General features: G+C 50.4%; 2 protein-coding genes and 1 long non-coding RNA gene across 4 annotated transcripts in view; 1 reads left to right on the top strand and 2 right to left on the bottom strand.

Annotated features, from left to right (window-relative positions):
• Positions 1-13,069: 13,069 nt before the first annotated feature.
• LOC146421148 (uncharacterized) lies at positions 13,070-16,520 on the bottom strand. The gene is made up of 3 exons (XR_014848802.1): positions 16,320-16,520; positions 14,714-14,834; positions 13,070-13,618 (listed from the first exon to the last, which is right to left on the bottom strand). It is a non-coding gene; the product is annotated as an uncharacterized LOC146421148 (long non-coding RNA).
• Positions 16,521-17,220: 700 nt separating this feature from the next.
• Positions 17,221-20,129, bottom strand: LOC146421149 (uncharacterized). Of its 2 annotated transcripts, XM_085047589.1 has the most exons (3): positions 19,630-20,129; positions 18,583-18,930; positions 17,221-17,656 (listed from the first exon to the last, which is right to left on the bottom strand). In XM_085047589.1, the coding sequence occupies exons 1-3, from the start codon at positions 20,081-20,083 to the stop codon at positions 17,253-17,255; spliced, it is 1,206 nt and encodes a 401-aa protein (XP_084903715.1). In that variant the 5' UTR covers positions 20,084-20,129; the 3' UTR covers positions 17,221-17,252. The 2 variants fall into 2 exon arrangements, with proteins under 2 accessions (XP_084903715.1, XP_084903716.1); XM_085047590.1 differs by lacking the exon at positions 18,583-18,930.
• Positions 20,130-23,566: 3,437 nt separating this feature from the next.
• The window catches only part of LOC146421150 (uncharacterized), a 278,146-nt gene continuing 274,195 nt past the window's right edge, over positions 23,567-27,517 (top strand). The window contains exons 1-2 of the mRNA XM_085047703.1: positions 23,567-23,707; positions 23,827-23,860. Of these exons, the coding sequence (XP_084903829.1) occupies positions 23,858-23,860 (3 nt within the window). The 5' untranslated portion in view covers positions 23,567-23,707; positions 23,827-23,857. The remainder of the gene's footprint in view (positions 23,708-23,826; positions 23,861-27,517) is intronic.

The following is a 27,517-nucleotide window of genomic DNA, read 5'->3' on the forward strand; positions in this document are numbered from 1 at the left end:
AATGTTGTCATTGGATCTCTAAGCAGGATGGAATTGGCTTCTACCTGCCGATGTGAAATGTTTCACAGTAGTTTGTAGAACCAGAGAATCATGGAACCCCAGAACAGTTTGGGTTGGGAGGGACCTTGAAGCCCATCCAGTGCCACCCCCTGCCATGGGCAGGGACACCTTCCACTATCCCAGGCTGCTCCAAGCCCCAGTGTCCAACCTGGCCTTGGACACGTGCAGGGATCCAGGGGCAGCCACAGCTTCTCTGGGCACCCTGTGCCAGGGCCTCCCCACCCTCCCAGGGAACAAGTCCTTCCCAAGAGCCCAGCCAAGCCCTCCGAAATGGGAGTATTCACCAGCACTTCCTCTTGCAATTTCCCAGTTTCAAATGGAGCTGTGTGAACATTTCAGCCTTTTTTGAAAATTGTATTCCAACAGCTCATCTCTGGACTTCTTTCCTTTGCCTCCTGAACTGTGAGAGTTCTCCTCTGTTTTACTCTGCATTAAAAAAGGGACAAATGGAATTCTCAACTCTGCTGGAAGGAAAACCTTTTTCCCAATGAGCCCAGTATTTGCACACCACAGTTCTTGACCCTAAACTTGGGCTTGCACATGTTCCATGGGCAAGAGCCTCTGCATTTTTCAGTGGGGCCTCTATCCTGATTTGAGAAGGGAATTCTCTGCTGAGTGTGCAATGATCAGCATTAATAGACACCAAAAAAATTATTTTTTGGACAGAAAAAGGATTTTTTAGAACAGTTTCCACAAGCATTTCTACCTTCTAATTATTTACAAACAAATTTCAGCCTGCAGCGATGCCTTCTACAACTTTACAGCTGTGCATGATGTGCAAACCCAGTTTTTTAAAGCTATGGCACATGCACTGATTGCTTTTGCAGTCCCTGATGTGTCCCTGCGAGAGGCTGTGTGACAGCTCTGTCACCGCCCTCTTTGCACACTGCTGTCCCAGCCGGTTCCAGCCGGTTTGCAGCTGGTTCTGAGCCCCCTCTAGCCCGCCGCTGTCCTGGGGCTGCTGGGGAGTGGCCCGTGGGGACAGCAGCGCCTTGCAGGCTCCTCTGTGACGTGTGGCTGCGTGTGCCCAGAGCCCATTGTGACACCTGGGGACACGGCGTGAGCGGGAGGCTATAAAAGGGCACCGAGAGCCCGGGGGTGCTACTGCCAGGAGAGAGAGCTGTTCTATAAGGAGACAGCATCTCCCGCAGTAGCGAAGTGTCACAGTGTGACGGAGATGGCGACAAGCGAGAAGAGCACCGTGGGCGTCCAGCCCAAGAAGAAGTGGCTGCGATTCCCTGGGAGGCAGAAGGTGAGGGATGCGCTCGGGCTTGGGGCCAGGCTTGCGGGCACGGAGGGAGCTGCTGTGCCAGGGGGGCCGTTTGCACCGCAGAGGGCCAGCTGGTCCTCATCCTTCTCCTGCTCCGTGCAGCTGTCCAACTGCGAGTCACGGGCAGCCCCGCAGGAAGCTGAGGAGCACCGTGACTCCTGTGCTGCCTCTGTGGCGCAGGCGGCAGCAGCAGAGAGCCGGGCAGCCCCGCACAGCCCCAGGGGCCGCGGCCAGGCTCTGCTGCGCTCGCTGCGGCGCGGCTCCCGTGCCATCCTGAGCGGGATGGCGGCTGTGATCCGGCGACGCGGCCAGCAGCCGGGGACACGGCGGCCCCCGCATCAGGGCACGGGGACAGGGACGGCAGCAGCAGCCCCCGCACTGGGGCCGGAGAGCCGGGCAGCTGCCCCGCACAGCCCCTGCTGCCCCCCCAGCCCGGAGCCCAGCCAGCTGGAAGCTCTGGGTGGGCAGGGGGCAGGGGCAGCAGCAGGGGCTGTGCTGACAGCACCAGAGATTGATGAGAAGTCCTGTGTCATCCTGGAGGAAGACTGGGAAGTGGAACACAAATGAGATCCAAGCTGGAGAAGTGGAGAAGAGAGGCCACCTGTGAGGCCCTGTGAGGGATGGGCAGAGCACGGGAACCTTCATCCAGGAACAGCCACAGGCCAAGGCCCAGCTCTGCCCAGCAGAGCCCCTCACAGTGGGGAAGAGGCCTCAACTCCATACCCAGTTATGCACCAGTGCCCCCAAGCCCCTTGCCCAGCCAGCTGGAAGATCTCGGTGGGCAGGGGGCAGGGGCAGGGGCAGAGCCATGCCTGTCAGAGGCACCAACCACAGAGGGATCCAGCTCTGAGGAGCTCAGGTCTGTGTGCAGTTTGCCAGGGCTGTCCACAGCCTGGGCAGAGATCACACACCTGAGCTGGAGCACTGAGGAGGAGAGAGCCTCAGGGTCCCTCCCAGCTGAGGCATGGCCTGAAGATGCAGAGCTGAGCAGCAGGCCTGGGGAAGAGAATGGCTCAGGCTCCTTGCCATGTTGGTCGTGGGCTGAAGACACAGCTGAGCTGGAGCAGTGAGGCAGAGAGTGGCTCAGGGTCTCTCCCATTAGAGGCCTGGGCTGAAGACAGAGACCTGAGTGGGAACGCTGACGAGGACAGTGGCTCTGTGTCCCTCCCAAGTGACTTGTGGCCGGAATGCAGCCACCCAGCCTGGAGGATAGAGGATGACAGACAGTGACTCAGGGTCCCTCCTATGGGACATTCCAGATGGCACTTGGGGACAGCAATTCCTAGAGTGGCACAGGTGGTTGTTTGAGTGTCTGCAAGGCCTGCGCTCAGCTGTGGCTGTGGCTGTCCCCGAGTGGCAGCTGTCCCACTTCAGGAGGGTGCTCAGGGCATTTGGGAGCCTCAGACACCTCATTCCAGTGCTCCAGTCAGAGGAGCCATCCCACCATGGCTCTGTGGGAATGCCAATGGTGTAACACCCACAGAGGCATGAGCACTGGAATGAGCTCTGGAACGCTCTGTCCTTGCTCTCCTTTGCTCCATGTGTGTTTGTGCACAGCCCCTGAGCCAGGCCCTGCAGAAAGTGGATGTGTTGGCTGGAGGATCTGCAGTGCCTTTGCATTGTCCCAGGCATCCCTCACAGCTCTTGGCATGCGACTGGCAGGCTTGGGATGGAGAGGTTCCCTTCCCCAAAAAATCTGGTTCAAAGGCACCTTCTCCACTCTGGCAAGGCCCCAAACAAAGAACCTGCTTCTCCTTCTTTGTGACATGGAGGTGACCAGGAAACAAGACGTGCCAAAGCAAGTGCCAAAGCAAGTCAGGGTTCTGGTCTGAGTAACCAAACCCTGACATTGGCAGTGACATTTTCAATGATCTGGACAAGACCATTGAAGGCACCCTCAGTCATTCTGCAGATGCCACCAAGTTGGGTGGCAATGTCCATCTGCTGCAAGGCCAGGAGGCTCAAGACTGAGGTGCCATTGTACTTGCTACCTCAAGAATTTGAGGAGCAAAAGTAAGAGAATTTATTAGACTTAAATTCTGTAGGTTAAAATAGGGCTAGATGTTAGTAGAGCTCTCTTCTAGAATTAGGGATAATTGGATAAAGGCCCTCTCATGCCCTCTTTTCCTGTTTAATTAAGAAACAAAAATTAATTATTAATAAAAATAATTAACTTACAAACTAACTAAATTCAATAAAATTAAACCATAATAACTATACTAACAAAATTAATTAATTAAACAAGGTAAAGAGTTCTGAAGCTTTAAACTAGACATTAGTTGGGAAAGAAAACTGCTAGGTAGCTCTTTTTTTTATGATAGATAATATTATTTAGCATTTGGCCTGGAAGATGTTCCTCTGGAATATGTTCCTCAGGCAGTTGAGCTGTAGCTCTTGCTCAGTTAGAACAGGTTCCATAAGATGCTTTAATTAAAATAAAATGATGGAATTGACAAATCAGAAGAGCTTGTTGTTTTCATTGTGCTGTAGCCATTGATTTGGGGCAAACTGCTGAAGGCTGAAGCCTTTTGGTCTCTGGGGCGTTGCAGTGTGTGCTGTGTGGGGCAGAGGAGAAAGGCGCTGCCTGGGGCGGGAGGGATGCAGGGACACCAAGTGCTTGTGACTTGTGCCACAAGGCCTTGGTCTGATGCAAAAGCTCCTTTTCTTGTGTCCACTTCTCCTCCTAGAGAGCTGCCCTGGTGCAGAGATCATTCTGTAGGATCTCTGCAGGGAGCAGAGCTCTCAGCCATGCCAAGGAGATTTTCCAGAACTCTCTGTTCTGCAGGCCAGCAGCTGCCAGGCTGTTTTGTGGAACTCGTTGTGAGGCACACAGGGATTTTCCTGCTGGACATTGGATCCCACTGGCTGTGTCAGGTGCCTGCAGAGGTGCTGCAGCACTCAAACACATTTGCAAATGCAGCTCTTGCAGCCTGGTTGAAAATCTCCTGAGACAAGGAGCCTGAAAGGACACGTGCTTGGCCACATGCATTGTGCAGCTGAAAGCTCCAGGATGCCACAATGTGCCACGCTGGACACTGCCTGGCACTGAGGTTGATAGCAAAGCAGATGCTTGCTTTGTCTTTGCAGTCTCTGGCTGCTGCTCCCTCCCAGGTGAGCAATTCCCAGGAGACAGATGTGTGCAGAGCTGCCTGAGCTCCCTGAGCAGGCCTAGCAGGAGCTGCAGCACACAGGGTGGCAACCCAGCCTGGCAAGGCTGTGAATCTCTTGGTGCTCCCACAGAGGGGACTGCTGTGGGCTGAAAGGCTCCGTGTTTGCCAGGGAGTTCCAAAGGAAAAGGGAAGATCCTCCCGAGCTCAGGCCAAGGGCAGCTGCAGCCCACTGAGGTGGGTGCTGAGCACCTCACAGCTGCCATCCTTCATTCCTGTGCATTTCCCAGCCTGGTCCATATGCCCAGTTTCCTGTGGCCAACAGGAGCTCCTGTATTTATAATCTGAATGTCCTCCACGTCACCAGAGGTTTTGCAGATGAAGCAGAGCATCCTGTTCAGTCTCACCACTGCTCCTCCTTTTGAACTCCCTGCCTTGCCTGGAGCTCTTGGCTGAGGCATCCTTCCAATCAGCTGTGACAAACTGGAGTGAAGCCAAGCATCAGCCAGGCTGCCTTTATTACTCTGGGCTTCAATTCCTCTGCTGATTTGGTGTCGTGGCAGTGTCCTGACTCTGCTGGGCCTGGCTGGCAGCAACCTCTCTGCTCAGTTTCTCTGGAGCACTTGGTGTGGAAGGTGTAAGTCGTGTAAGGCAGGTGGTCAGTACAGATTCCTGAACACAGGGGTGGAACAGAGAAGCAAATGAAGTGCCACAGAAGTGGCTCAAGCAGTTTAGACTGATGTAAATTATTCCTTTTTACATCATATCTCTGTAGCTTACAGGGACAAACACAAAACTATGGATGAAATATCAAGAGTGAATTTATTTTCATCATTTTGCCAAGCAGGGGATCCCTGAAGCAGCACCCAGGCAGAGGCACGTGGGGAAGGAAATGAGAACATTCCCAAACATGCTGCTCTCCCCTGTTTATCAGGGCGTTCACGGCCATATTTTGCCACTGTATGCTTGGATTTTTCCCACAGCAGGGCAGCAGTCTCCTTTCCTCTAGGTCTCTCTGCAGGTGACAAAAACAGTTTGCTGAGTCTTTGAAATAAAGTTTAATGATTTTGCAAGAAGAAACAGTCACTGAAAAAATAATGATATCTGTTAAATACCTTTTTTTTTCTTTTTCTTTTGTGGTCGCCCAGTGTATACAAGGGAGCTCCACAAAACCATACCAGTGGCACCATACACACCTTTAGTTCAATAGACATTTCAGCTGGAGCACTGAAATGAGCTCTGGAATGCCCTCTCCTTCCTCTTCTGACTTGATGAGGAAAAAATTCCTCATCTGACTTGATGAGGAAAAAATTCCCTCAGGAAGCAGACACGAGCTGCCCCAGTGCTGTGGATGCTGTCAGCCCCAGCCTGGGCTGAGGGAAGGTGGATGATGCTTTTGCCATGCATCTCCTCTCCTACAGGAATTTTCATTTTTCCCAATTACACACCTTGATGAGGTTTCTCACCAGTTCCATACATTTGGAAGATCACCATGTTCCCAAAGAGCAGACAGTGGGTGTGTTTGGGAGGGAGCTGGGGGCTACCGGGGGATCCGGTGTTGCCATGGGGATCCAGGCACAGCCCAGATAATCCAGGGGCTTCCCAGCAAATCCCGGCACTGCCTGGATGATCCAGAGCTGCCCAGACGATCCAGAGCTGCCCGGACGATCCAGCCCTGCCCAGACAATCCAGCCCTGCCCAGACGATCCAGCCCTGCCCAGACGATCCAGCCCTGCCCGGACCATCCCGGCGCTGCCCTCACGACGCCATCCCGCCCCCGCAGCCCTCAGGGCAGGAGGATGAACGGAGGAGCCTGAGGAGAGGGCGGATGGCATGGCCGGAGGCCTTGCTTTCATTTGTCTTTGTTTCCTAATGTGCACACCTGTTTGCAGTGGGAATAAAGGACTTTTCCTCAGTGCACTCTGTCTGCCGGGATGTGCGGCAGCGACGTGGGGCTAGGCTGGCAGCAGGGGGGCACAGCCCGAGCTCCTGGCATTTCGGGCTCCCTGTGGCAGCAAGACACTGCACTAGAACTTATAAATCCATTGAATGAACACCTCAGTGACTAAGCACCACCGCTTTGGGGTGAAGACAAGGCAGGGAATTGATCCCAGAGTGGCTGTGACCCTCCCCAGTTTGCATTCTAATGCAAACCCAGAGAGCCCAGCCTGTGCAAAGCACTTTGGAACAGAAACAAGCACCTTCTGCCAGCGCCCAGACTGTTGCCACAGAGGTCACATCTGCAGCATGAAAACCCACCGTGCCATTAACTGGATGCAAACTAAACACAAGTGACACAGCTCTTCATCCTCAGCAAGAACTTGCCATTGCAAAGATGTTGAGAATAGACTCAGCTCTAATTTACAAGTAGTATGAAATTGTCAGAGAAATCAGCCACATCCCTCCCTTGTCTTTCTTGGCCTCCTGAGCTGCTGCTGAGAAAGGAAGAGGCACAGTCCTTCAGGGTAAAACAGGAGACTTTCCAGTACATAGAAACTTCCTCATTTTTGTTTTCCAGTGACAATAGAGGGGTTTGTCTTCAATCTCTGTGTCAGCAGAGAAGTTGTGCTTGCTCATCATGACTAGGATCTGAACAACCTGGATTTTTGTTGGTGTCAAACCCAGAGTGACCTGACCTTCTGTAGGAATATGGAGATTAGGGCCAAAAGAGATTCCTGGAATGTTTAAATGAGCATATATATAATGGTATTACACATACCATACCAAATAATGGTATTACGCATATACACATAAAAAGACATAAAAGCTCATAAAGCATATAGAACTGATGGACACCTAACTGATGGGAAAGTGTTTGAAGGGCCAGCAGAGCACAGAGATGTGCTGGGGGTGTTTCTGTATTCCTTTCTCACTGCACTACTGGGGCTTTTCAGCATCAGTTCATCCCAGGGCTGTGTGAGTGGCACAAGTGCTCCACATGTAACACCATCGTTGTGTGTCATTAAAATTCCTGCACATAGGTACACATATGCACATTCATAGCCCATAGGTATAGCTCATAAGGATTGCACGTGTGCCACTTGCAGGAGGCAGCTAGGAGAGGATGGCTGAAAGCCTTGTCTCTGGGGAGACTTTGCCTGGCAACCATTTAATGTCTCACATGGACAGGCAGTCAGCAGGGGACAACCAAGGACACTGTACCCTGCAGAGACATTCTCCAGTCAGATGGTGAAAGGTCTCTCCACCAATGGACTGCAGTGAAATGCTGGACTGGGCCAAGGGACTCCTGTCTGCAAGCAGACCATGGGAAGGCCCAGGAGCTTTAGAAGTAACTGCATCACAAACTCGTGGGTATGGTGATTCCAGGGGTTTTTTGTGTCTTGTCTTTTGTGGGTTTGGAGCTGCGGCTTTGTGCTTGGGGCCTTTTGTGTCCTGTCTTTTGGGCTTTTTGAGTCTGGGGTCCTTTTGTGTCTTGCGGTTTTACTTTGGTTCCAGCCTCCTGAGGTCTGTTTCAGTTCTCAGATACAACACTGTCCCAGTTGACTTAATTTCATCCTAGACCATTGGTTTGAAAAGGACTCCTTGCAGTTCCCCATAGTGGAACACAACAAGTTGTTGACTCTCTTATGGGACAAGTGCCCATGCAGTGACATCCACAGACATTGGAGCATTGATAAATCATCCTGTGACAAGACCAGCTGCCTCTGCTGCCCTCTCTGCCTTTGCCATCTGCTGTCCTGGGGCTGTGCAGCTGCAGCAGATGTCCTGTGGGAAGAGGTGCTGCTGCCATGGCCCTTGGCCTCAGGCTATGCCCCACAGGACATGGGTGCCACGGTGGGGCATGAGGGGAAGGGCAAAGGCACCAGGAGGCTGAGGAAGCACCACCCAGAGACTGTGTGATGGAAAAAACAACCAGTTATTTCTTTATTTCCTTAATAAATGGGTGAAAGAACTTTGCTAGTCCTACTGGCAAGGAGGCCTCTTGCGGGCGTGTGGAGACTCCTGAGGCTCAGGGGCTCTTCTCTTTGGGGGACGCTGGGGCTGCTGGGGCAAGCGACCCCCACCTCGGGTGGGACCAGAGGGTCTGGGGCTGGTGCTCTGGGCACAGGGACCTTCCTCCTCCTGGGGCTGGTGCTGCTCTGGGGACACGGGCACAGCTGGGGGGGTGCTGTGAGCCCTGGCGGGGGTGGCCCCCGTTGTGGCAGCTTCCTCTGCCTCCTCCACGGAGACTTCAGGACTGCTGGCTAGAGTCCCTGTCCAAGAGCTGGAGGAGCTGGAGCTGGGGCTGTTGGGGCTGGAGCTGCTGGAGCTGCTGGAGCTGCTGGAGCTGCTGGAGCTGCTGCTGGCTGCTGGGCTGTCATCCTCACCCACAGCAGCATGGGAGCACAGAAACCTCTGGGCCTCCTCTCTGCACTGCCTCACAATGATGTCGATGGTGCCCTGGACCAGTGGCACTGTGTGTTCCTCCAGGATGTCCTGCAAGCTCTGGGTCATGATCTCCTGGTCAGGCCCATGCACACAGAGGGTGCACAGGATGGCACTCTGTGCACTCCTTGCCCACCACCACTGCTCCCTGTAGATGTCCTCCATCCTCTGGTTCAGCCAAGTCTCCAGGGGCTCCAGAAGTTCCCGTTGTTGACAGAAAAGTTGTGCCCAGACTTCAGGGAGGACACCACCAACAGCTTGGGCTGGTGTCTCCTGAGGAGAAGAGGGATGGGGCGGCACAGGGGGATGGGAGCTGTTCCCGTCCTGGCTGCCTGGAGCTCTCCCTGCCTGGCTGGTGGCCGCTGGCAGCTGCTCAGGGGCTGTGATGACTATCTCCATATAGTCACCTGCATCATCAGAAAACCTGACAGTCTCTATTGCTCCTCTGCACAGTGGGCACACGGGATTTATGTGTGTCCACCGCAGGATGCAGCCCTGGCAGAAACGGTGGCCACAAGGCAGAGCAGAAGCCACGTCATCAAAAGTGTCCTGGCAGATGGCACAGTTGCCACCTCTCTCTGTGGCCATATTAGGCCTCTGAAGCACGTTGGGGAGGGCTGAGGATCAGGAGCTGCTCTCCTTCGCTGGGGTCACACCCTGCAGGAGAGGGGAGGAAGGAGAAGGACACCCTCCCACCTCCCTACAGCCCTGTCACCTGCCCCACGTCCAACACAGGGGACGTTTCCCATCAGTGCTGCAAGCACACGCAGTGCCCAGCAGCCCCAGCCAGGCAGGGCTGGGCAAACACTGCTGGTTGCTCTGGGTCTGGCACTGGCACCTGCCAAGAACAGGCACCACTCAGCACCACAGAAACCTGGCTTGATCCTGCACACTCAGCACCACAGAAACCTGGCTCGATCCTCCACACCTCGCAGTCGCGCTCGGTAGGAGTTCAGAACAGAGCCAGCCAGGCCCTGGCTCTGCCTATGCCCATATGTAAGCAGTGAAGGCTGAGATGTCACAATCCAGCCGTTGGTGATGTCACAGTCTGCTTCTCACTGACATCATCCTTCATCAGCAGGTGATGTCACAATGTCCCTGTCATTGCACACTGTCCGGAGAAAGAAGAAAATACTTTTCTTTTTGTTTTCAACCTTGACATTTCCATGTTGCTCTCCCTTGTCCACCTGCATCATGTGTCCATGGCCCTGTGTCTCATCCCTGCTCCTGACCCTTGCCAGTGGCCAGCAGCCAGGCAGGGAGAGCTCCAGGCAGCCAGGACAGGAACATCCCCCATCCCCCTGTGCCACCCCATTCCTCTTCTCCTCAGGAGACGCCAGCCCGAGCTGTCGGCAGTGTCCTGCCTCAGGTCTGAGCACAACTTTTCTGTCAACAAAAGATCTCCTGGACCCTGTGCAGACTTGGCTGTGCAGCAGGATGGAGACCATCTACAGGGAGCAGTGGTGGCTGGCAGAGATCTGACAGAGCTGCATCCTACACACTCTCTGTATGTATGGGCCAGACCAGGAGATCATGACCCAGAGCCTGCAGGACATCCTGGAGGAACACACAGTGCCACTGGTCCAGGGCACCATCGACATCATTGTGAGGCAGTGCAGAGAGGAGGCCCAGAGGCTTCTGTGCTCCCAGCTGCTGTGGGTGAGGATGACAGCCCAGCAGCCAGCAGCAGCTCCAGCAGCTCCAGCAGCTCCAGCAGCTCCTTGCCTTGGATGGGGACTCCAGCCAGCAGCCCTGCAGTCTCAAGGGAGGAGGAAGAAGCTGCCACAACATAGGCTGCCCACCCCAGGGGTCACAGGCACCCCCAAATTGTGGCTGTGTCTGCAGGGTTGGACCAGTCCCAGGAGGAGCCAGAACAGGAGTGGGGATGGTGGTAGGTCCCTCTGCCCAGAGCAACAGGCCCACACCCTCTGTATCAGTATCATGTTGTCTATAATTTGTTTGTGGATATGTTGGGTTTTTTGTTGTTGATCAGAAGGTTTATATATTTATGTCTCAAAGAGCACATAAGGTTCAAACTAAAAGATTGCGGGACATTGCAGATAAACGCTAAAAAAGATTTGGAATAATATCAGTTATATTGGAATAAGTGGTAGACAACTCAAATATCTGTGCAAACATGAGAAGAATAGATATTACTTCACTTCATTTGGGAGTGCTTTCTATAATTATGGTATAGGCTCAAAAATTATTGCCAACTCCTACTTCAGTACACTTATATTAAAATGTCTAAATCAAATAAATCACCATCAAACCCTTTAAATTCATTAATTTTAATTTTGCAAAACCTTCCTATGTGTGATGGTATTGCAGCCTCCTGAGTTCCTGAAGCCCTCACTCACCTCAGCTCAGTTTGGGCAGGAAGGGGATGGTTCTGTTTGTGAGATGTGGGGACAGGAGGAGGGAAGACTTTGCAAACGCTGTCACCAGGGCAGGGCTGTTTTCATTCATGGTGACAAGTGGTAGTACTTAACCTTTTTATTTACTGTGAATGAGATGCTGAAGGGCAGAACTTCTCAGGAAGAAGGACAAGTTTTACTTCCAAAGGAGGGTGAGTGAAGGGGAAAAGTGTCATTCGTCTTTCATGGAAGGTGTTTCACTTTTAACAATTTTTTTTTGCTGAAGATGTACCTAGAGAGCACTGATTTAGAGCATTTTATCAGACTCCCAGAGTATGCTCACATCTGTTTTGCCCCATTTTCTCTCTCTGTTTCATTGTGAATGATTTCTCCTCCCCGGGTGGCTCCTGCTTGGAGCTCTCTGCTCAGTGGAGTCCCGTTTGCTCAGCAGCCTTTGCAGCGAGTTAGTCCCCAGCGTGTGGCTCTGCTGCCATCCCAAATCTGCGGTTTCACTGCCAGCCTGACTGAGACTGGGGAGCTGCTGGGCATGGCTGGAGAATTTCCCCCAGTCCCCTTCACTCACTGCCAAAATCCTCCAGCAATACTATGTTTACATTTCCTTATTGCTTGGAAAAACACAACTTCATGCTTATTCCAGTTTAAAAATTAAATTTATTGAAGATTATTACACTTGCACTTCTGATATGTAAGTACACAAAAATCAACATAAGTTAAAAAATTAGATTTATTACAAATTGCTGCAACCACACTAAGAATTAATATACAAATATCAATTTAAGTTTAACAAAAATAATTTATTACATCACATATATATTATAATATATTATATTATACTATATTATATTATATTATACTATGTTATATATATTATAATATATTATATTATACTATATTATATTATATTATACTATATTATATTATATTATGAAAATCTAGCACAAACATAAAAATAAAACCAGATGTAAATAAATAGAAATAGAAATCTAACTATACAAACATCAATCTACCTATCTAAATATCCATATATAATTATATAAATCTATAAATATATCCTGAAGGGATTTCAGAAGCCCCATCTTCACACGTTCTCCCTCTGTCTCTTCCTCCCATGCAGCGCAGCCCTCCTGGACAGGGACAGCAGATGGGACATCTGGGAAGCAAAGGGAACACTGAGTCAATATCGGGACATTTCCCTGGGCAGCAGCTGCACTTGTGTGAGGGAAGAGAAAATCTCAGAGCCTCCCCAGCAGGGTGAGAAAGAAAAAGCAGGCTGAGCCTTAGCCCCAGCCTGCCTCACCGACCCTGTGGCCTCACCCAGGCTCTCGGGGGGCAGCAGCAGCAGCTCCCTGTTCACTGCTCTTGCTGGTGCCCTTCAGCGCCTCCCTGATGGTTCTTGTCACTCTCTGGATGTTCTTGAGGCATTTAGGGAAGCTGTGGTAAAATTGTACACACAGGAATTGGTTCCAAGGCCTGGCAGAGCCACAGTCCTGGACCCCTCTGTGCTCCCTGCTGGCTCCCTCCATCTCCTCAGCCCTGCCATCCCCTCAGCAAACCCACAGCCCCCCCGTTCCTTCAGACCCCCACAGTCCATTCTGACACATCGAGTCCCCTTAGACCTGCCACCCCCCTCAGCCTGTGCCACTTCCCTGTCCCCTCAGCCCCCACCATCCCCTGCAGCTCACCCTGAACCCACAGCTCCACCATTCCCCTTTCCTCCCCCACACCCCTCAGCCCCACAGTCCCCTCAGCCCCACCAGCACCTCAAGCTCACTGTTCCTTCAGTGTCACCTCTCCTCAGCCCCCTCAGCCCCTCAGTCTCACCGTCCTTCAGCAGCTCCTCAGGGACACCAGCTGCTCTCACTGCTCTAGGGACACCTGGGGACACCTGGAACTGCTGCTCCGCCCGGGCTGGCCACCAGCTCGGACCCAGCACGGGAAGAGGGGACAGAGGGGACATAGGGGGAAAAGCAAAAGATGAAATAGGAAGCAGAGCAGGGAAAGAGGTTAAAATGCAAACTAGGCCTACACAAATATCAATTCATGTACCTAAATATTCACATAACTCTAACTATGCACATTTCTAAATATAACTTTATATATAAAAGTTACTCTAATTACATATAATTGTATCTATGCAAATTATAAATCTAACTACATATATATAAAACAATCACATCGATAATTATATACATATAAATGGATAGAAATCGAACTATACAGATTTGTAACTATAAGTATATATCCACACAATTCTGTAAATCTAGAATGAAACTATAAAGAGAAAAAAATGGAATTATTAATATATATAAATGTAATATAAACAGAGGGATCCCACCTGTCTGATCTTCACAGGCTCTCCCTTGGTCTCCGTGTCCCACGCAGGGCAGCCCTCCTGGCGAGGTAGATCAGATGGATGTCTGTGAAGCAAAGGGAACACTGAGTCAATATCTTGCCTTCATGAATGTTTCCCTTTGGAAGGAATTATACTTCTGTCAAAGATTGTAAAAGATCGCCTGAAAGGCAAACCCTCACGTGGGAATTTGAGGCCTCCTCTTTACAGAAGAGGGATCCTTCCAAGTTTTCAGAACTTCGCAAGTTTTGGAGTATCCCGATAAAGTTGCAGCACCCGCAGTGAAAATGGCACCCAGGAGAGCTTGAAACACACACAGTCCCAGCTCACACAAAGAACCCAGCCTTGTTCTTTCTCTGTGCTCACAGAGACACCTCGGTCCTCACTGAAATGGCTGAAGCTGAAGGGTGATGTGAGCTGAGTTGCAAACCAGCACTGGTCCCTGGCATCTAAAAAGTGCTCTCTGCAGTGAGCAACAGCTCCTCCAACTCAACCAGCAGCTCTGGGATGAAGAGCTGGCAGGGAAAGAGCTCCCTACGAGGCCTGCAGGCTGCACCAGCTTTGCTCGAGAATGCAGATCCAAAGTGCTCTCTCTCTCCTATTAGTTCTCACTAATCTGAGGAAATTAAATTTTGCCTTTAGCTCCTGCATTTTTGTTCTGTGATTTGTTTGGCCTCAGAGGTTCTACCGTTTGTATTTTTAATGTGTCTCACTACAGCTATCACCAGACCTGTACTACACTGATTTAATGCTTTCAGACACAAAGCTCAGCCTTCTACTCTGACATTTTGTTGGCATTTTCCCCAGTTACTTCAAGAGTCACTCAGCGCTGCCTCCAGAGCACTGCCACCCTGCAGCAAACCTATCCACGCACTTCAGCTGGAAACTGGGACACCCAGCTTGGTGACACAAGTGCCAGAAGGTCAGCTTTATTCACTGCTCTCTTGCCACACCACAGGACTCAGGGTCAGTGCGGCCAGAGAAGCGTGGAGGGCAGGGCTCCACCGGGGAGGCTGTGCCAGTGCCCTGCTGGAACTCAAGGCACCAGGAAGCACCAAGCCTGCAGACAAGAACTCAACTCCTCTGATCTCCCTTCCTGCCACAGGCAGGCTCACAGCAGCCATCTCAGACCTCTCTCAACCAATGTGGGCTCTCTCCTTACCAAGCTCCTCGGGCTCCAGGGAACTGTTCCCATGGCTCACAGTGCCAGGCAAAGCTCTCTCTGCTGCAGCCATGTTCTCAGGCTCCCCTCCTGAAGACTCAGGGGTGACACCAGTGTTCCCCTTAAAAGAAAACCAGAAAGAAAGAAAACCCAAAGATCACTCACTTTTTTCTGCAGGGACACAGTAGTTCAGAGCCTGCAATATTTCTTTCTCTTGAGGAAGAAAATGCTTCCAAGATCTGGCATGTGTGAGTTTACAGAAGACAAAAGTTCATCACACTTGGCAATACAATATGGACAATTCCAAAAAATCCCATTCCCTGCCTTGAATCTGCCTCTCCTCAACTGTAAATCTAGAGAAGGCAATGGGTCTGCATATTATATGAAATAGAGGAATCCTTTGGCAAAGCTGTGTAATAATATACAAAAATGCCTGTGCCAATACAGACACTGAACACTTCAGGCAAGACTGGAAAGAGGCAAGAGTTAAGAGAAAGTGGATTCCTAAGTCAGAGGGAATCTGTCAAACACAAGGACTAATGGACCGGATTGAATTGCACTTCAACACAGCAGAAGCCCCTGGGCTTCAAGGAGTCCTTAACCATTTCATGTGCAGCACCAACATTGTCCTTCCCTCCAATTCACAACTCACAGGGCCTCAGAACCAACACATCTGCTCCCTAAAGGCTCCAGGGCTCACTCACTTTCATCTCTTGCTCCTAACAAGGAGGTCTGGCCCCCAAAGGTAGTGGAGAAGATTGACTTCTCAAACCCAGTCCAGAAGCTGCCAATGCTGACAAGGTTGAACGTGGGGGTGACACTGAACACATGACGTGGGCACTACGGAAGGAGTCCTGCCAGCTCCTGGCACAGGGATGTGCTCCTCCCTCCACAGCCCTGAGCACAACAGCCTCATCCAGGCTGCAGCTTTGCCAGGACTGGATGGGAACACACATCTCTTCCCACAGGGATGTCCAAGAGGAACATGACAAAGCTCTGGAACATGGAGAGCAAGACTGGCCAGTTTGCCCAGCTGAGGATTTCCCAGATAGAAACTCGACTGGAGGCTACAGAGAGGACCAGAAAGCTGCAGCTGCAGCACATCCCCTCACACGGCTCTGGCAGTGCCTACACACACAGCAGGGCTCACACAGCAGCAGCAGCTGCAGCCCAGCCCTTGCTCTGCCTTGGCCTTCCAACCAAAAGGAGGCAGAGCCCACAGCTGGTGCTGTAACAGAGGCTCCTCTCACATGCCCCTCCCTGGGCAGGACACTTTGCCTTCAGGGGCAATTCTCCAAACACTCTCCTATTTCACATCAAGCTAAGCTTGTTAGAACCTACAAAGCATCACCAGGAATGATACCCCTGCAGTAGGGATTCTTCCCAGGAAAAGGAGAAAGGAGCACCCAAACTTGGCCAACACCTCTCGTCCTCACTAAGGATGAGCCCCCTTTTCCTTCCCTCCTCCTTTGCAAATCTTGCTTTACCAAGCAAATCCTTCCCTGTCCATTCACAGCTCAATTCAAGAAGCCTTTCCTTCTCAGCCATGCAACAACTTTCAAAAGCTCTCAGTCCAGCCCTTTTCATCCCTTTCCAATGCAGTTACCTGAGCAAAGGGAGACTTTTCAGGTGGGGAGCGGGAAATCATCTCCTCCAGCGTCTCAAGCACCAGGTCCAGAGTCAGTGGTGGCAATTCCTCTTCCCCAGGCTCATTCCATGGCCAGCTGGAGGCTGTCCATGCTGCACAACCAGCACTGCCAGTCGGAGCATCAGGGGCTGAACTGCTCACTGTGGCTGCAAGAATCCAAACACTTGGGTCAGGCTCCAGAACAGAGCTTGGCACACAGAGCTCTACTGCTGCCTTGGATCAAACACCACAGGAAGCACACAGCAAACTCAATGCCAGAAATGTATTCCAACTTCCCAGGGGACTGGAGGATTGATTTCTTCCTTGTAAAAAGTATTTATTCTAATTGATGTGCACGTTGGTTAAAGTATGGACTGTAAAACTGATCTAGAGACACACACTACTACTTTGTAATCACAGCCTTTTCCATCTCCCCATCAGCTTGAGGATTGGGCTGCTTTGGAGTTTTGCATCACAACCGAGCACAGAAAGTAGATCCCCCTTGGAAGAGCCCAGATCTGCAGACGTGCAGACTAAAATTAAACTGGGATTGTATTGCAGAAAAGCAACCTTGTTGCTGTGGCCGTATTCTGCAGCTGCAACTGTTCTGGGGACACACAGAGCTCACTGAAATGTAATCAACTTCTTTGCAGGAGAGCACATCTTTAAACTCTGCAATATCCTGTCACCATCCTAGTTTGGCTTCATTCAAGGAAACAGGGGAGCTCACCAGACACTGAGCAGTTGTGGGCAAATGTTTTTTGCCTCAGTCTTTCATCCCTACAGAGAGGCTGTCTGGAAAAGGCCCAGAAAATCCTCCAAATCTGGAGGAAGGACAGGAAAACCAGACAGAGATTGTTTTTGTTCTCAAGGTCCCCCTTCCTGGTCGACTTGACAATTTCTGTCTGATTCTCACTTGACATCTACCCATGACAGAGCACTGCAGAAAAATACTTCAAACGGTCTGTTGCCAGGAGCTGTTGGAAAATCAAGGGTAGAAGTTCTTTCCCTACCTGATGGGCTGTAGGCTGGCAGGTGCTGCTCTGAAAATGTGCAGCTGCTGCTCTCTGGAAGGGCCCTGGAAGAGCTCAGATGGTCAATGTGGATTGGTGGAATGATGAGCTCAGGCTGGCATTTAAATTCGCGTGTGCCTGGTTCCTCCAATGAATCCCTAAGAACTCCAGAGGTGGCAAACACTTTCTTGGGAGGCTCTGGGGAAGCCTCAGAGTCTTGATCAGCTGCACTTGTGCTGGAAGGGCCTGGAGGCAGCTCTGAATCCTCAGGTGAGGCAGCACTGAGGTCCTGGCATGAGGGAGCTAAGTAGCAGTGAGGGAAGAAGAAAGAAAGAAACAGAAGATTGGGTCACTATTGCTCCTGGGCTTCGTTTCCCTTGGCAGCAACTGGACATCTATCAGCAAACAGCTAACCTCAGATCCTCCCAAGTAGGGTGAGGAAGAAAAAAATCTCCACATGTTCTGGGGCTTTGCAACAACCAATTCCCTGTTTGTCTATTTAGGTCTCACCTATTCATTTGACCATCTGGTACAACTGTCCCCTGGCAGTTCCTTGGCAGGGACAGTCAAGAAACCCAACAAGCAGGTCTTTTCCCCTCTGCTCCAAAGGGACACAAAAACTTCATAATCACAACCTTTCCTACATGCCCATTAGCTTTTGGAGTTGGCTGCTTGAGTTTCTCATCCCAACACATGAGATTCACATCTCATCCACAGAGTGGATTCACCCTGGACAAGACCAGATCTTCAGGCAAACACTGAAATTCAACTGTGATTTTTATGCTAAAAAGCAACCTTGTGGCTCAGGCCGTATTCTGCATCTGCAATTGTTCTGCAGACACACAGAGCTCCTTGAAATGGCATGGCCTGATGGGCACAACACACAGACTTTAAAATCTGTGATATTCTATCACCATCCCAGTTTGGCTTCATTCAAACACAGAGGGGAGCTCACCTAACACCGACCACTTGTCAGCCAAGATTTTTCTGCACCTCAGCAGAAAGGCTGTGTGGAAAATGCCCAGGAGACAAACCAAATCGGAATAAAGGAGAGGAAAACCAGACCGAGAATTCTTTTGCATTCAAGGTTCCTTTTCCTAGTCAACTTGACACTTTTCTACCTGATTCTCACTTGACATCTATCCACGACAGAGCACTGCCAAAAAATACTTCAAACAGTCTGTTGCCAGGAGCTGTTGGAAAAGCAAGGGTAGAAGTTCTTTCCCTACCTGATGGGCTGTAGGCTGGCAGGTGCTGCTCTGATGATCTGCAGCTGCTGCTCTCCGGAAGGGCCCTGGAAACGCTCGGATGGTCAATGCGAACCAGGCGAACCATGAGCTCAGGGTGGCGTTTTAGGTCCATGCGGACCAGTGGAATGGTGAGACGCTTCAGCTGGAATTTGCGTCTGAGTGATTCCTCCCATGACTCCCCCTGATGTCCGGAGGTGCGAAACACTTTCTTGGCAGGTGCTGGGGAAGCCTCAGAGTCTTCAGCACCTGCACATCGTCGCCTGGAAGGGCCTGGAGGCAGCTCTGCATCCTCAGGTGAGGCAGCTCTGAGGTCCTGGCATGAGGGAGCTGAGTAGCAATGAGAGAAGAAGAAAGGAAGCAAAGGGAAGACTGGGTCACTATTGCTCCTCGCCTACGTTTCCCTTGGCAGCAACTGTGCTTCTATCAGCAAAGAACAAAGCTCAGATCCTCCCAAGCAGGGTGAAGGGTGAGAAGAAAAAAATCCCCACATGTTCTGCGGCTTTGCAACAACCAATTCCTTGTCTGTTTAGCTCTCTCCTATTCGTTTAACCACCTGGGAAAACTTTCCCCTGGCAGTTCCTCGGCCAGAGGCAACTGCCAGAATCCCAACTGCCAGGTCTTTCCCCCTCTGCTCCAAAGGGACAGGAGGCTCCCTGCAGCTGGGCCTGGCCACCATCGAGCCCTCGGCACTCACACGCACTCATGGAGAGCTCCCCAAGCGTGCCCGTGGCCGGGCAAGGAGCAGCGGCAGCCACGGCGCGGGGCTGGGCCAGCTGCAGGCCGAGCGGGCCAGGCTGCTGTGAGCGCAGCCCCGGCGGGACTGTCCTGCAGCCCCCGGCAGCCCGGGGGGCACGGCACGGCACGGCACGGCACGGCACGGCACGGCCCGGCACGGCACGGCCCGGCCCGGCACGGCCCAAGCACAGCCAGCCCCTGGGCCAGCCGGGGCAGCTGCGCTGAGCGGCCCCAGCACGGGCAGTGCCCACGGCCAAAGCCCGCGCCACCCTCGCTGCCAGCCCGGCTTACCGGCCCCGCGGAGCTGCTGCAAGCGGCTGCGCTGGCGGCTGCGCACCTCCTTGCTGCACCTCCTTGGCGCACCTCCTCGGCTGGCCTTGCTCCGGCGCTCGATGCGGAGCAGGAGGTCGGGGCGGTCGCGGCGAAAGATTGGATTCCTGAAGTGGAGCCAGCTGCCGCCCTCGCTCGCCACCTTGTGGAAGCCGTACAGGTGGAGCTGTCGCACGAAGCTGCTGAAGTGCGTGGCTTTGAAGGTGCCCGGGGCCGCCGCCGCCCCCTCGCCGCCCAGCCCGCGGGCGCCGGCCGGGCTGAGCAGCTCCCGCTCGAAGAGCGAGCGCTCGACGAGCAGCCCCCGGGCCAGGCTGTCCCAGCGCACGGAGCGGACGCGGGGGCTGTTCACCAGGTGCCACAGCTTGGCGGGGAAGGTGCGGGCGCTGAGCCCCGAGGGCAGAGGGGGCTGCTGCATGGCGGCGCCGCTCACCGACTGGGGCAACAACGCCTCAGCGCAACGGCCGCGGCGCGGGCAGGACTTGGCGGGGACGAGCGACGAGCGACACGAGCCAGAGAGGCACAGCGCGGGCACAGCGCGGCCGTTTCGCTCCCGGGGCGCTGGCCGGGCTCGGCGGGGCGGGCAAAGCCCCTTGCGAGGCCGCTGGCAGCAGTGGCGACCTCTCTCCCCGCGCTGCATCTCATCCCCGGGTCACCTGGGGTGACAGAAGGAAAGGACATTGCTCTGTCTTGCCTGCCGAAAGGATGAAGAGGAGACACTTGAAGACATTCTTTCTGCCTCTTTCCCAGCCAGCTGGCATGTTCTTTCTCCTCATCCCTGCCTGTGAGCAAGGGGCAGCGATTTTGTCAGCATGCTCATCAAAGCTGAACTGCTGCCCCTAGGATGGATGTGGCTTTAGCCAAGGGATGAATGGCTTCCAGTTGGAGTCAGCTCACGCTGGTGTCTCCACAAGAGGCTGTGCCTTTTTCTTTCCTCAGGAATCATTTCTTGTCTTCCTCTCTTCCCCCATGTGGGGAGAGTAACAGTGAAAACCCCTCCTGCAGCCAAGTCTAGTCAATGCAGACTGCTCACAGAGTACATCTTGCAATGGGAAGAGACTCCTCTGGGTTGGTGTTGGGAGGTGGAACGGGAAGGTTTGTCCTGTGCTCACTTGAAGTCTTGTTGGGCAGCTGTTTTGCTCTGGCAGATAGACACCAGGGATGTATATCCAAGCCTTGCAGGTTCATTCATGAGCTTCCTGAGAGACCAAGGAGACTGAGGGATTGTTCTGTGAGGGCAGAAATTTCTATCTGGGAACTTTTTCAGATGCTTCAAAAATTTTTTACTTTCTTTCCCAAATATTGCCAAAATGTTTTGCTTCCAGAGAATCTTTTCCTTCTCTTTGGTGAACTTCCCTGTGCTGCCCTCCCAAATCTGGCCATTTCCCAGGATTCCTTGCCAAACTCAGGAGTATCCCATGGCCTTCCCTCTCCAGCTGGAACAGAAGGAAGCCCAGAGTTTGCTGTTGTGAGAGAGGAGTTTCTCTTTCTGTCCCACTTTCCATTTGGGGTAGGTTTGTGTGCATTCATTTGATCAAGGAAGGTTTAAACTTGGAAGGAGTTGTGTTTCAAACTGCTCCATCCTCAGGGTCTTCTGTGGATATCCTTGGACAAAAGGGCTCTTTGTGTGAGCTCCCAGTATCCAGGTTAAGGAAGGAGGTTGATATTTCAGGGTTTTTGCTGCTGAAAACATTTGTTTTCCTCTAGGAGCAAGGAGCTGGGAGTGGATACTTTTCTCACCTGCCTGCAGAAGAGGAAGTTGGAAAGTGGCAATTTTGTTTGAGGAGGTGGCCATCGGGAGTGTTCTCCCAGAGATGGGCTGGCAGAGAGGCAGCAGGGGAGATTTCAGACAGGAGCAGCAGCCCCTGCCTGGGTCATGCTGCAGGGAACCCCAGGAGGGAGGTGTGAGAAGGGTTGTTCTTTTTGTGCAGATCAGCGATTTTCTCCTCTTTCAAAAGAAAAGGTGGGAAGACTCTCAGGTCTTGTGCTCACCTGGCAGTGTATTTGATATGATGGTGGGTGGGAGACACAGATGCAAAAACCAACTGAGGTAATAATGTCATTTACTATAATGCAAAAATGAAAAAAAAATCAGATATGGATAAGGTAAGCAATGCACCTCATCATTACTACATGAGGTTGCCTCTAGTGATGAAGGAAGACATCACCAGATACCCAAATCCTTTCCCCTCATCCAGACCTGCACATCAGCTGGGGGAAGCTGTCCCAGCAAAGCCCTGCAGAGCCACAGCTGTACCTGGGAAATGCTGCAGTGCCTCCACCTTTGCTGGCCACGAGGCTTCCGAGTGCACTGTGAGAGCAGCCTGGCTGTGATGGTGCTGAACGACCAACCTGACAGAACTTGTAGTGTGGAGACATCTGACTTCACTCTTCTCTTGGTTTTCTGCCCTTGAGAGAGGAGGGATAAAAAACCTCAAGGAGAAAAACCTCAAGGTTCCTCAAGGAGGAACCAAGGGAGTTGTTTTGGATCCTTCAGCCCCATACAGGGCCAGATGTGGCCTTGTCTGGATTATTCTGAATGTGGAAAGGTAAATACCTGTTCCAGCAGTGAGTAGATACATAGATCATAATGGTATTAATACTTGGTTAATGAGCAGATATATATATATAATTCTGTAAACTCACCCATGCCAGTTCTCAGAAGCACTTTCTTCCTCCAGAGAAAGAAATATTGCAGGCTCTGATCTGTTGTGTCCCTGTGGAAAACAGTGAGTGATCTTTGGGGTTTTTTTCCTTCTGGTTTTCTTTCAAGGTGTCAAGGTTTGAGATTTTGGTAAGATCATTGGTTTCCTAAATTGTATTATTCTGCCTAGCTTATAGGTACCTTTCTTAACTTGCATTTTAGCTAATTTTATAGTTTTTGCAAGCATTTACCCCATAATTGCATTTTAGCTGTTACAGTTCTGCAATTATGCCTTTTTTGTGTATGTATGTCAATCTGTTCTAGGTTTGTATGTTTGTTATTTTCTGCCTCTAATAAATGGTATTTTAAATCATATTAGACTAATTGGCCAAATATTGGTCCACCAAGGGACCGAGTCTTGGGGTGCTAGCTACCCTGATCTGTTGCCAGAAGCCTGGCAATCCATGATTTCCCATGATTTCCCACGATTTGACCAATCTGTAATTTCCCATGATTTGTTCAATCCATGATTTGCCAGGATTTCCTATGATTTGGCCATCCCATGATTTCCCATGATTTGGGATTCAATTGTATTTAACTGTATACATTTAACTTGTATTAGTTTAAATTTAAGTGGTATTAAATATTGTTTAATTGCATTAACTTTAAATGGTATGAATTTAAATAATTCCGATTGCATTCATTTGTCTTTACTTGTATTAGTTTTAAATGGTATGAATTTAAACTTGTATTGTGTTAAACTCAATTTTATTGTATGAATTCGAGTTGCATTAGTTTAAATGGTATTGTCAAAAAATTAGTTACAATTAAAGTTATTAGTTAAAATTAGTTCAAATTATTGTAAAAAATTTAGTTCCATTAGTTTAAATGGAACAGTCAAGAAACAAGAAAATTTCAAAGGAAACCAAATTTCCAGAGAAAAAACCAATTTCCAGGAGAAAAAACCAAATTTGCAGGAGAAAAACCCAAATTTCCACAAGAAAAAATCCAAATTCCCTCAGGAATGGCCCGTGGATCCTCTGGTGTTTCGTCTCCATCCCTTGGCTTTATCGAAATCGGTCGAAATCCGCTTTTTCCGGGCGTTTCCAGCTGTTTTCCAGATGTTTTCCCTTCCCGAACACCCCGCTGACAGAGCCCGCCACACCGCCGTAAAGCGCGGCGCCACCGCGTCGCAACCCCTCCCGCCATACCGCCGTAAAGCACCGCGCAGGGACGCTTTCGCGGCAATATGGCGCAGCGCGGGTGCCTCGGTGTATCCCATCATGCACCGCGAGGCCGTAGAGACACCGCTGAGCGCCTCGGTGTATCCCAGCATGCACCGCGGCGGCGGCGCCATTCCCGGCATTCCCCGCGCCGCCCTCAGCCGCCGCCGCTCCGGTGAGTCCCGGGATTGGGAAGGGCGGGGGGATCGCAGCGGGACCGGGATGGGCCGGGAGAGCCCCGGGAGAGCCCCGGGAGAGCCCCGGGATCGCCCTGAGCCGCCGTGCCGCCCGCAGGTCCCGGATCGCCCCGCGCCCGGCAGAGGAAATGGTGAGGGAATGGCTGCTCCCCCCCATCGGCGGGAATGGAACAGGCCGGGCCTGGGACATCCCCCCCACCTCCCAGTTACCTCCCAGTGCATCCCAGTTGCTACCAATACCCTCCCAGTCACTTCCCAGTATATCCCAGTATCATCTGTCACCTCCCAGTAACTTCCCAGTCCCTCCTAGTATATCCCAGCCCCCTCCCAGTACATCCCAGTCCCTCCCAGTCCCTCCCAGTGCCCTCAAACCCCTTCCCAGTCCATCCCAGTTGCCACCAGTGCCTTCCCAGTAACCTCCCAGTATATCCCAGTGTCATCCCAGTCCCCTCCCAGTCCCTTCCAGTGCCCACAAACCATTTCCCAGTACATCCCAGTTGCCACCAGTCCCTCCCAGTGTCTCCAAGTAACATCCCAGTGCTGCCAGTATCCCCCAGCACCCTCCCAGTTCCTCCCAGTGCCCACCAGTAACTGCCCAGGAACTTCCCAGTCCATCCCAGTTTATCCCAATGCCATCCCAGTTCTCCCCCAGTGCCCACCAGTAACTTCCCAGTCCCTCCCAGTGCCAGCCAGTAACTGCCTAGTAATTTCCCAGTCCCTCCCAGTACATCCCAGTCCATTCCCAGTATCCTCCCAATGCCAATGAATAACTTCCCAGTACATCCCAGTTCCTTCCCAGTATCCACAAACCAATTCCCAGTCCCTCCCAGTCCATCCCAGTAACTTCCCAGTCTACTCCCATTGCTCCCAGTGCACACCAGTAACTGCCCAGTAAGATCCCAGTTCCATCCCAGTCCCTCCCAGTCCATCCCAGTGTCCTCCCTGTCCCTCCCAGTGCTCCCAGTCCATCCCAGTTCCTCTCCCAGCACAGCCAGCTCAAGCTCCGCCCCCCTGATGCTGCGTGGTGCTGACAGCGGGAGGAGAAACTGAGGCACTACCAGGAGGCCATGGGCACCTTACTGGGGGTACTGGGATATACTGGGACATAGTGGGAGGGACTGGGACAAACTGGGAGGGACTGGGACAAACTGGGAGGGACTGGGAGGGAGTTAATGGGGTTTAAAGGGAGGGAAAAGGGGAGAAATGGGATTTTGGGGTTACTGGTTTATACTGGGAGGGAACTGGTTTGGTACTGGGAGGGACTGGGAGTTACTGGTTTGAACTGGAAGGGTCATTGGGCCATACTGGGAGGTCAATGGGAGTTACTGGGATGGACTGGGAAGTCTGTGGGAGGCTTACTGGTTTATACGGGGACGGAACTGGGATTTACTGGGGCTATACTGATTCATACTGGTTTATACTGGTTTGAACTGGTCTATACTGATTTCTACTGGTTTAAACTGGGATGTCACTGCACAGCAGGGGGTGCCATCCACCCAGGTGCTTTTCCTGATTTAAACTGGGATTTACTGGTTTATACTGGTTTATAGTCGGTAGACCTGATGCCCTAAACTCCCCATTCACTTTAACAGGTAGACCTGGTGTTGTGATCCAAATATTAAGGTTCTTTGGAAATAGCTCTGCCTGAATTAAGGTGCAAATGAGACCATATGCCAGTCAATAGTATGAGTTTTATTTGATAGTAAATATGAGAGAGAGGGGGAGGAAAAGAGAGAAAAGGAGAAGCAGGAAAAGAGGTGGTATTCCTTTCCCTCAGCCTGAGATGACTGAACAATAGGTTTCCCTTTATCCAATCTCAGCAGTTTGACTTTCAGTCCAAAGTCCCAGTCAGGTATCTTCAGGGAGGCTTCTTTGATTGTAGCTTCTTTATACAGTTTTTGTTCTAATGAGCAAAACTTTATATCAATGTTAGAGGCATGAACTATTTCAGTCTCTGACAGCCACCCTGTGACTCAAACATTGTAATAAATGTCTCTTTCCTAGCAATCTTCTTCAGCATATGGGTTGTCCACGGAGGTGATGAAAAAAAGATAATAGGAGAAGAGATAGAAACAGTAGAAGCAATAACATGGGTAATCATACCAATATGTGCAATAGTTCAAAGCATAAATTCAATTGTAACCATCAATTTAATTTTCATTAGTCAGTACCCCCACCCTGTGACCCCAGGAATTAGTGTTCCTAAATGGGTGGTGGGTGTGAGGGATATCTCTGTATTGTATCTCTTAGATGTTGCTTCAATATGTTTGGAAATTGGTTACAGAATTATACAGCTGGTTTTTATCTTTAAATTCCACAGAGGAGTGTCCTCAACAGATGCATGTATTAATGTGTTAATTAGCAGAGTTTCAAGGGGATTCCCAGCTCTTGTAGTGTAATTGATTAACTTTGCATCCTGGTATAAATGTGGATGGATCTATTAGGGATGTATGTTTTCCTCTCAACCACATTCACATATAATTGGTAGAGTTTTATAGGTAATATTCCTATTCTGCTGGATAATTCTATACATCATGAAAATTAATTTTTATGATACAAAATGAACATACAAAACATTTTCATACAAAATATTCTTAAGCAAGCTTATCCTTACATTAGGGCTGTTTTCTGTTTTCCAAGAGACAGATTATAACACTGTTGTGATTTAATCTTGACACAAATCTTGACAAAACTGTGGCTTTACAATCAGTGTAATTTTAAAAAAATGAAAATAATTCTTTTTCAAATTTTGTTGTATTATCCCAACTAGTTTTTTCTTTTGAATTTTTGAGGCAAAGTTAAAATACTGTCTTAGGATATATGGCAGGAGATTTAACAGCTATTGGTTTGAGAGCTGGTAGAAGGCTTTTCTGTATTTTATTCATGTCATTTCATATAACATTTGTTTGTGTTTTGTTAAGATTCTTTAATTCACTGCTTAATAAATTCAAGGTATTTAGCCAAATTATAATAATTTTAAATCCTTCCAAGGCAGAACTGGGAAGGTTAGTAGAAATTTGTATAAATTCTTATACCAACTCTCAGGATTTACTTGGTTGAGACAAATTATACAACCAAAACCATGTTTGCCACACTATTTTTCAGTAAAAAGACAAAACAAGTTATACAAAAACCAAACCTAATAATATGTAGAATGTTTTAACTAATATTTGATCTTCCAGCAAGTCACTTGCAATGAAAACACAAATAAGTTACAAACACTGACAAACTGACAATGCAAGCAATTATGGTGACACTTGAAATTTTCATTGGCTTTCACGCAGCTTCATTTCATGTGTTGGTAGGTTCCTATAAAAGAAAAGTGAAAATTTGGCCCACTAGGCCGATTATTAAAAGGGAATAAAAACTTCTTGTTGCTAACACAAAGGGACAGAGTTTACATGTAGAAATGGTTATCATGTTTAGCATGATTTTGCTGTTTGCAGTTACCCTGCTCCCAAACTCGTTTTCCTTATCTTCAATGCAAGGGTGTTTGCATTCCTAGAGGAGAAGAGAAAAGAAACAAGCTTCCCTGGCAATATATACCTGAGTGGAACAAGTTGTTAATTGCATTAACTTTTTCAGGTGGAGTTTTCATTCTGTGAAGTGCCTGTTGCAGGACTTTTGTTGTTTCCCACAGGTTTTCAGTGGGGATACCTCCGACTGACTGTTCAGCGGAGGGAGTGAGACTGCTTTGAAAAGGTTTTGCAAGAGTTGCAGTCTGTGAATAAGGCATTTGAGTTGCTCTCTTTTTTTTGTTTTTTCAGGGTTTTAGTAGGCTTCTGCTT

Source organism: Lichenostomus cassidix, unplaced genomic scaffold (genome assembly GCF_008360975.1).
Source record: "Lichenostomus cassidix isolate B80296 unplaced genomic scaffold, HeHo_3.0 HiC_scaffold_43, whole genome shotgun sequence".
Taxonomy (NCBI): domain Eukaryota; kingdom Metazoa; phylum Chordata; class Aves; order Passeriformes; family Meliphagidae; genus Lichenostomus; species Lichenostomus cassidix.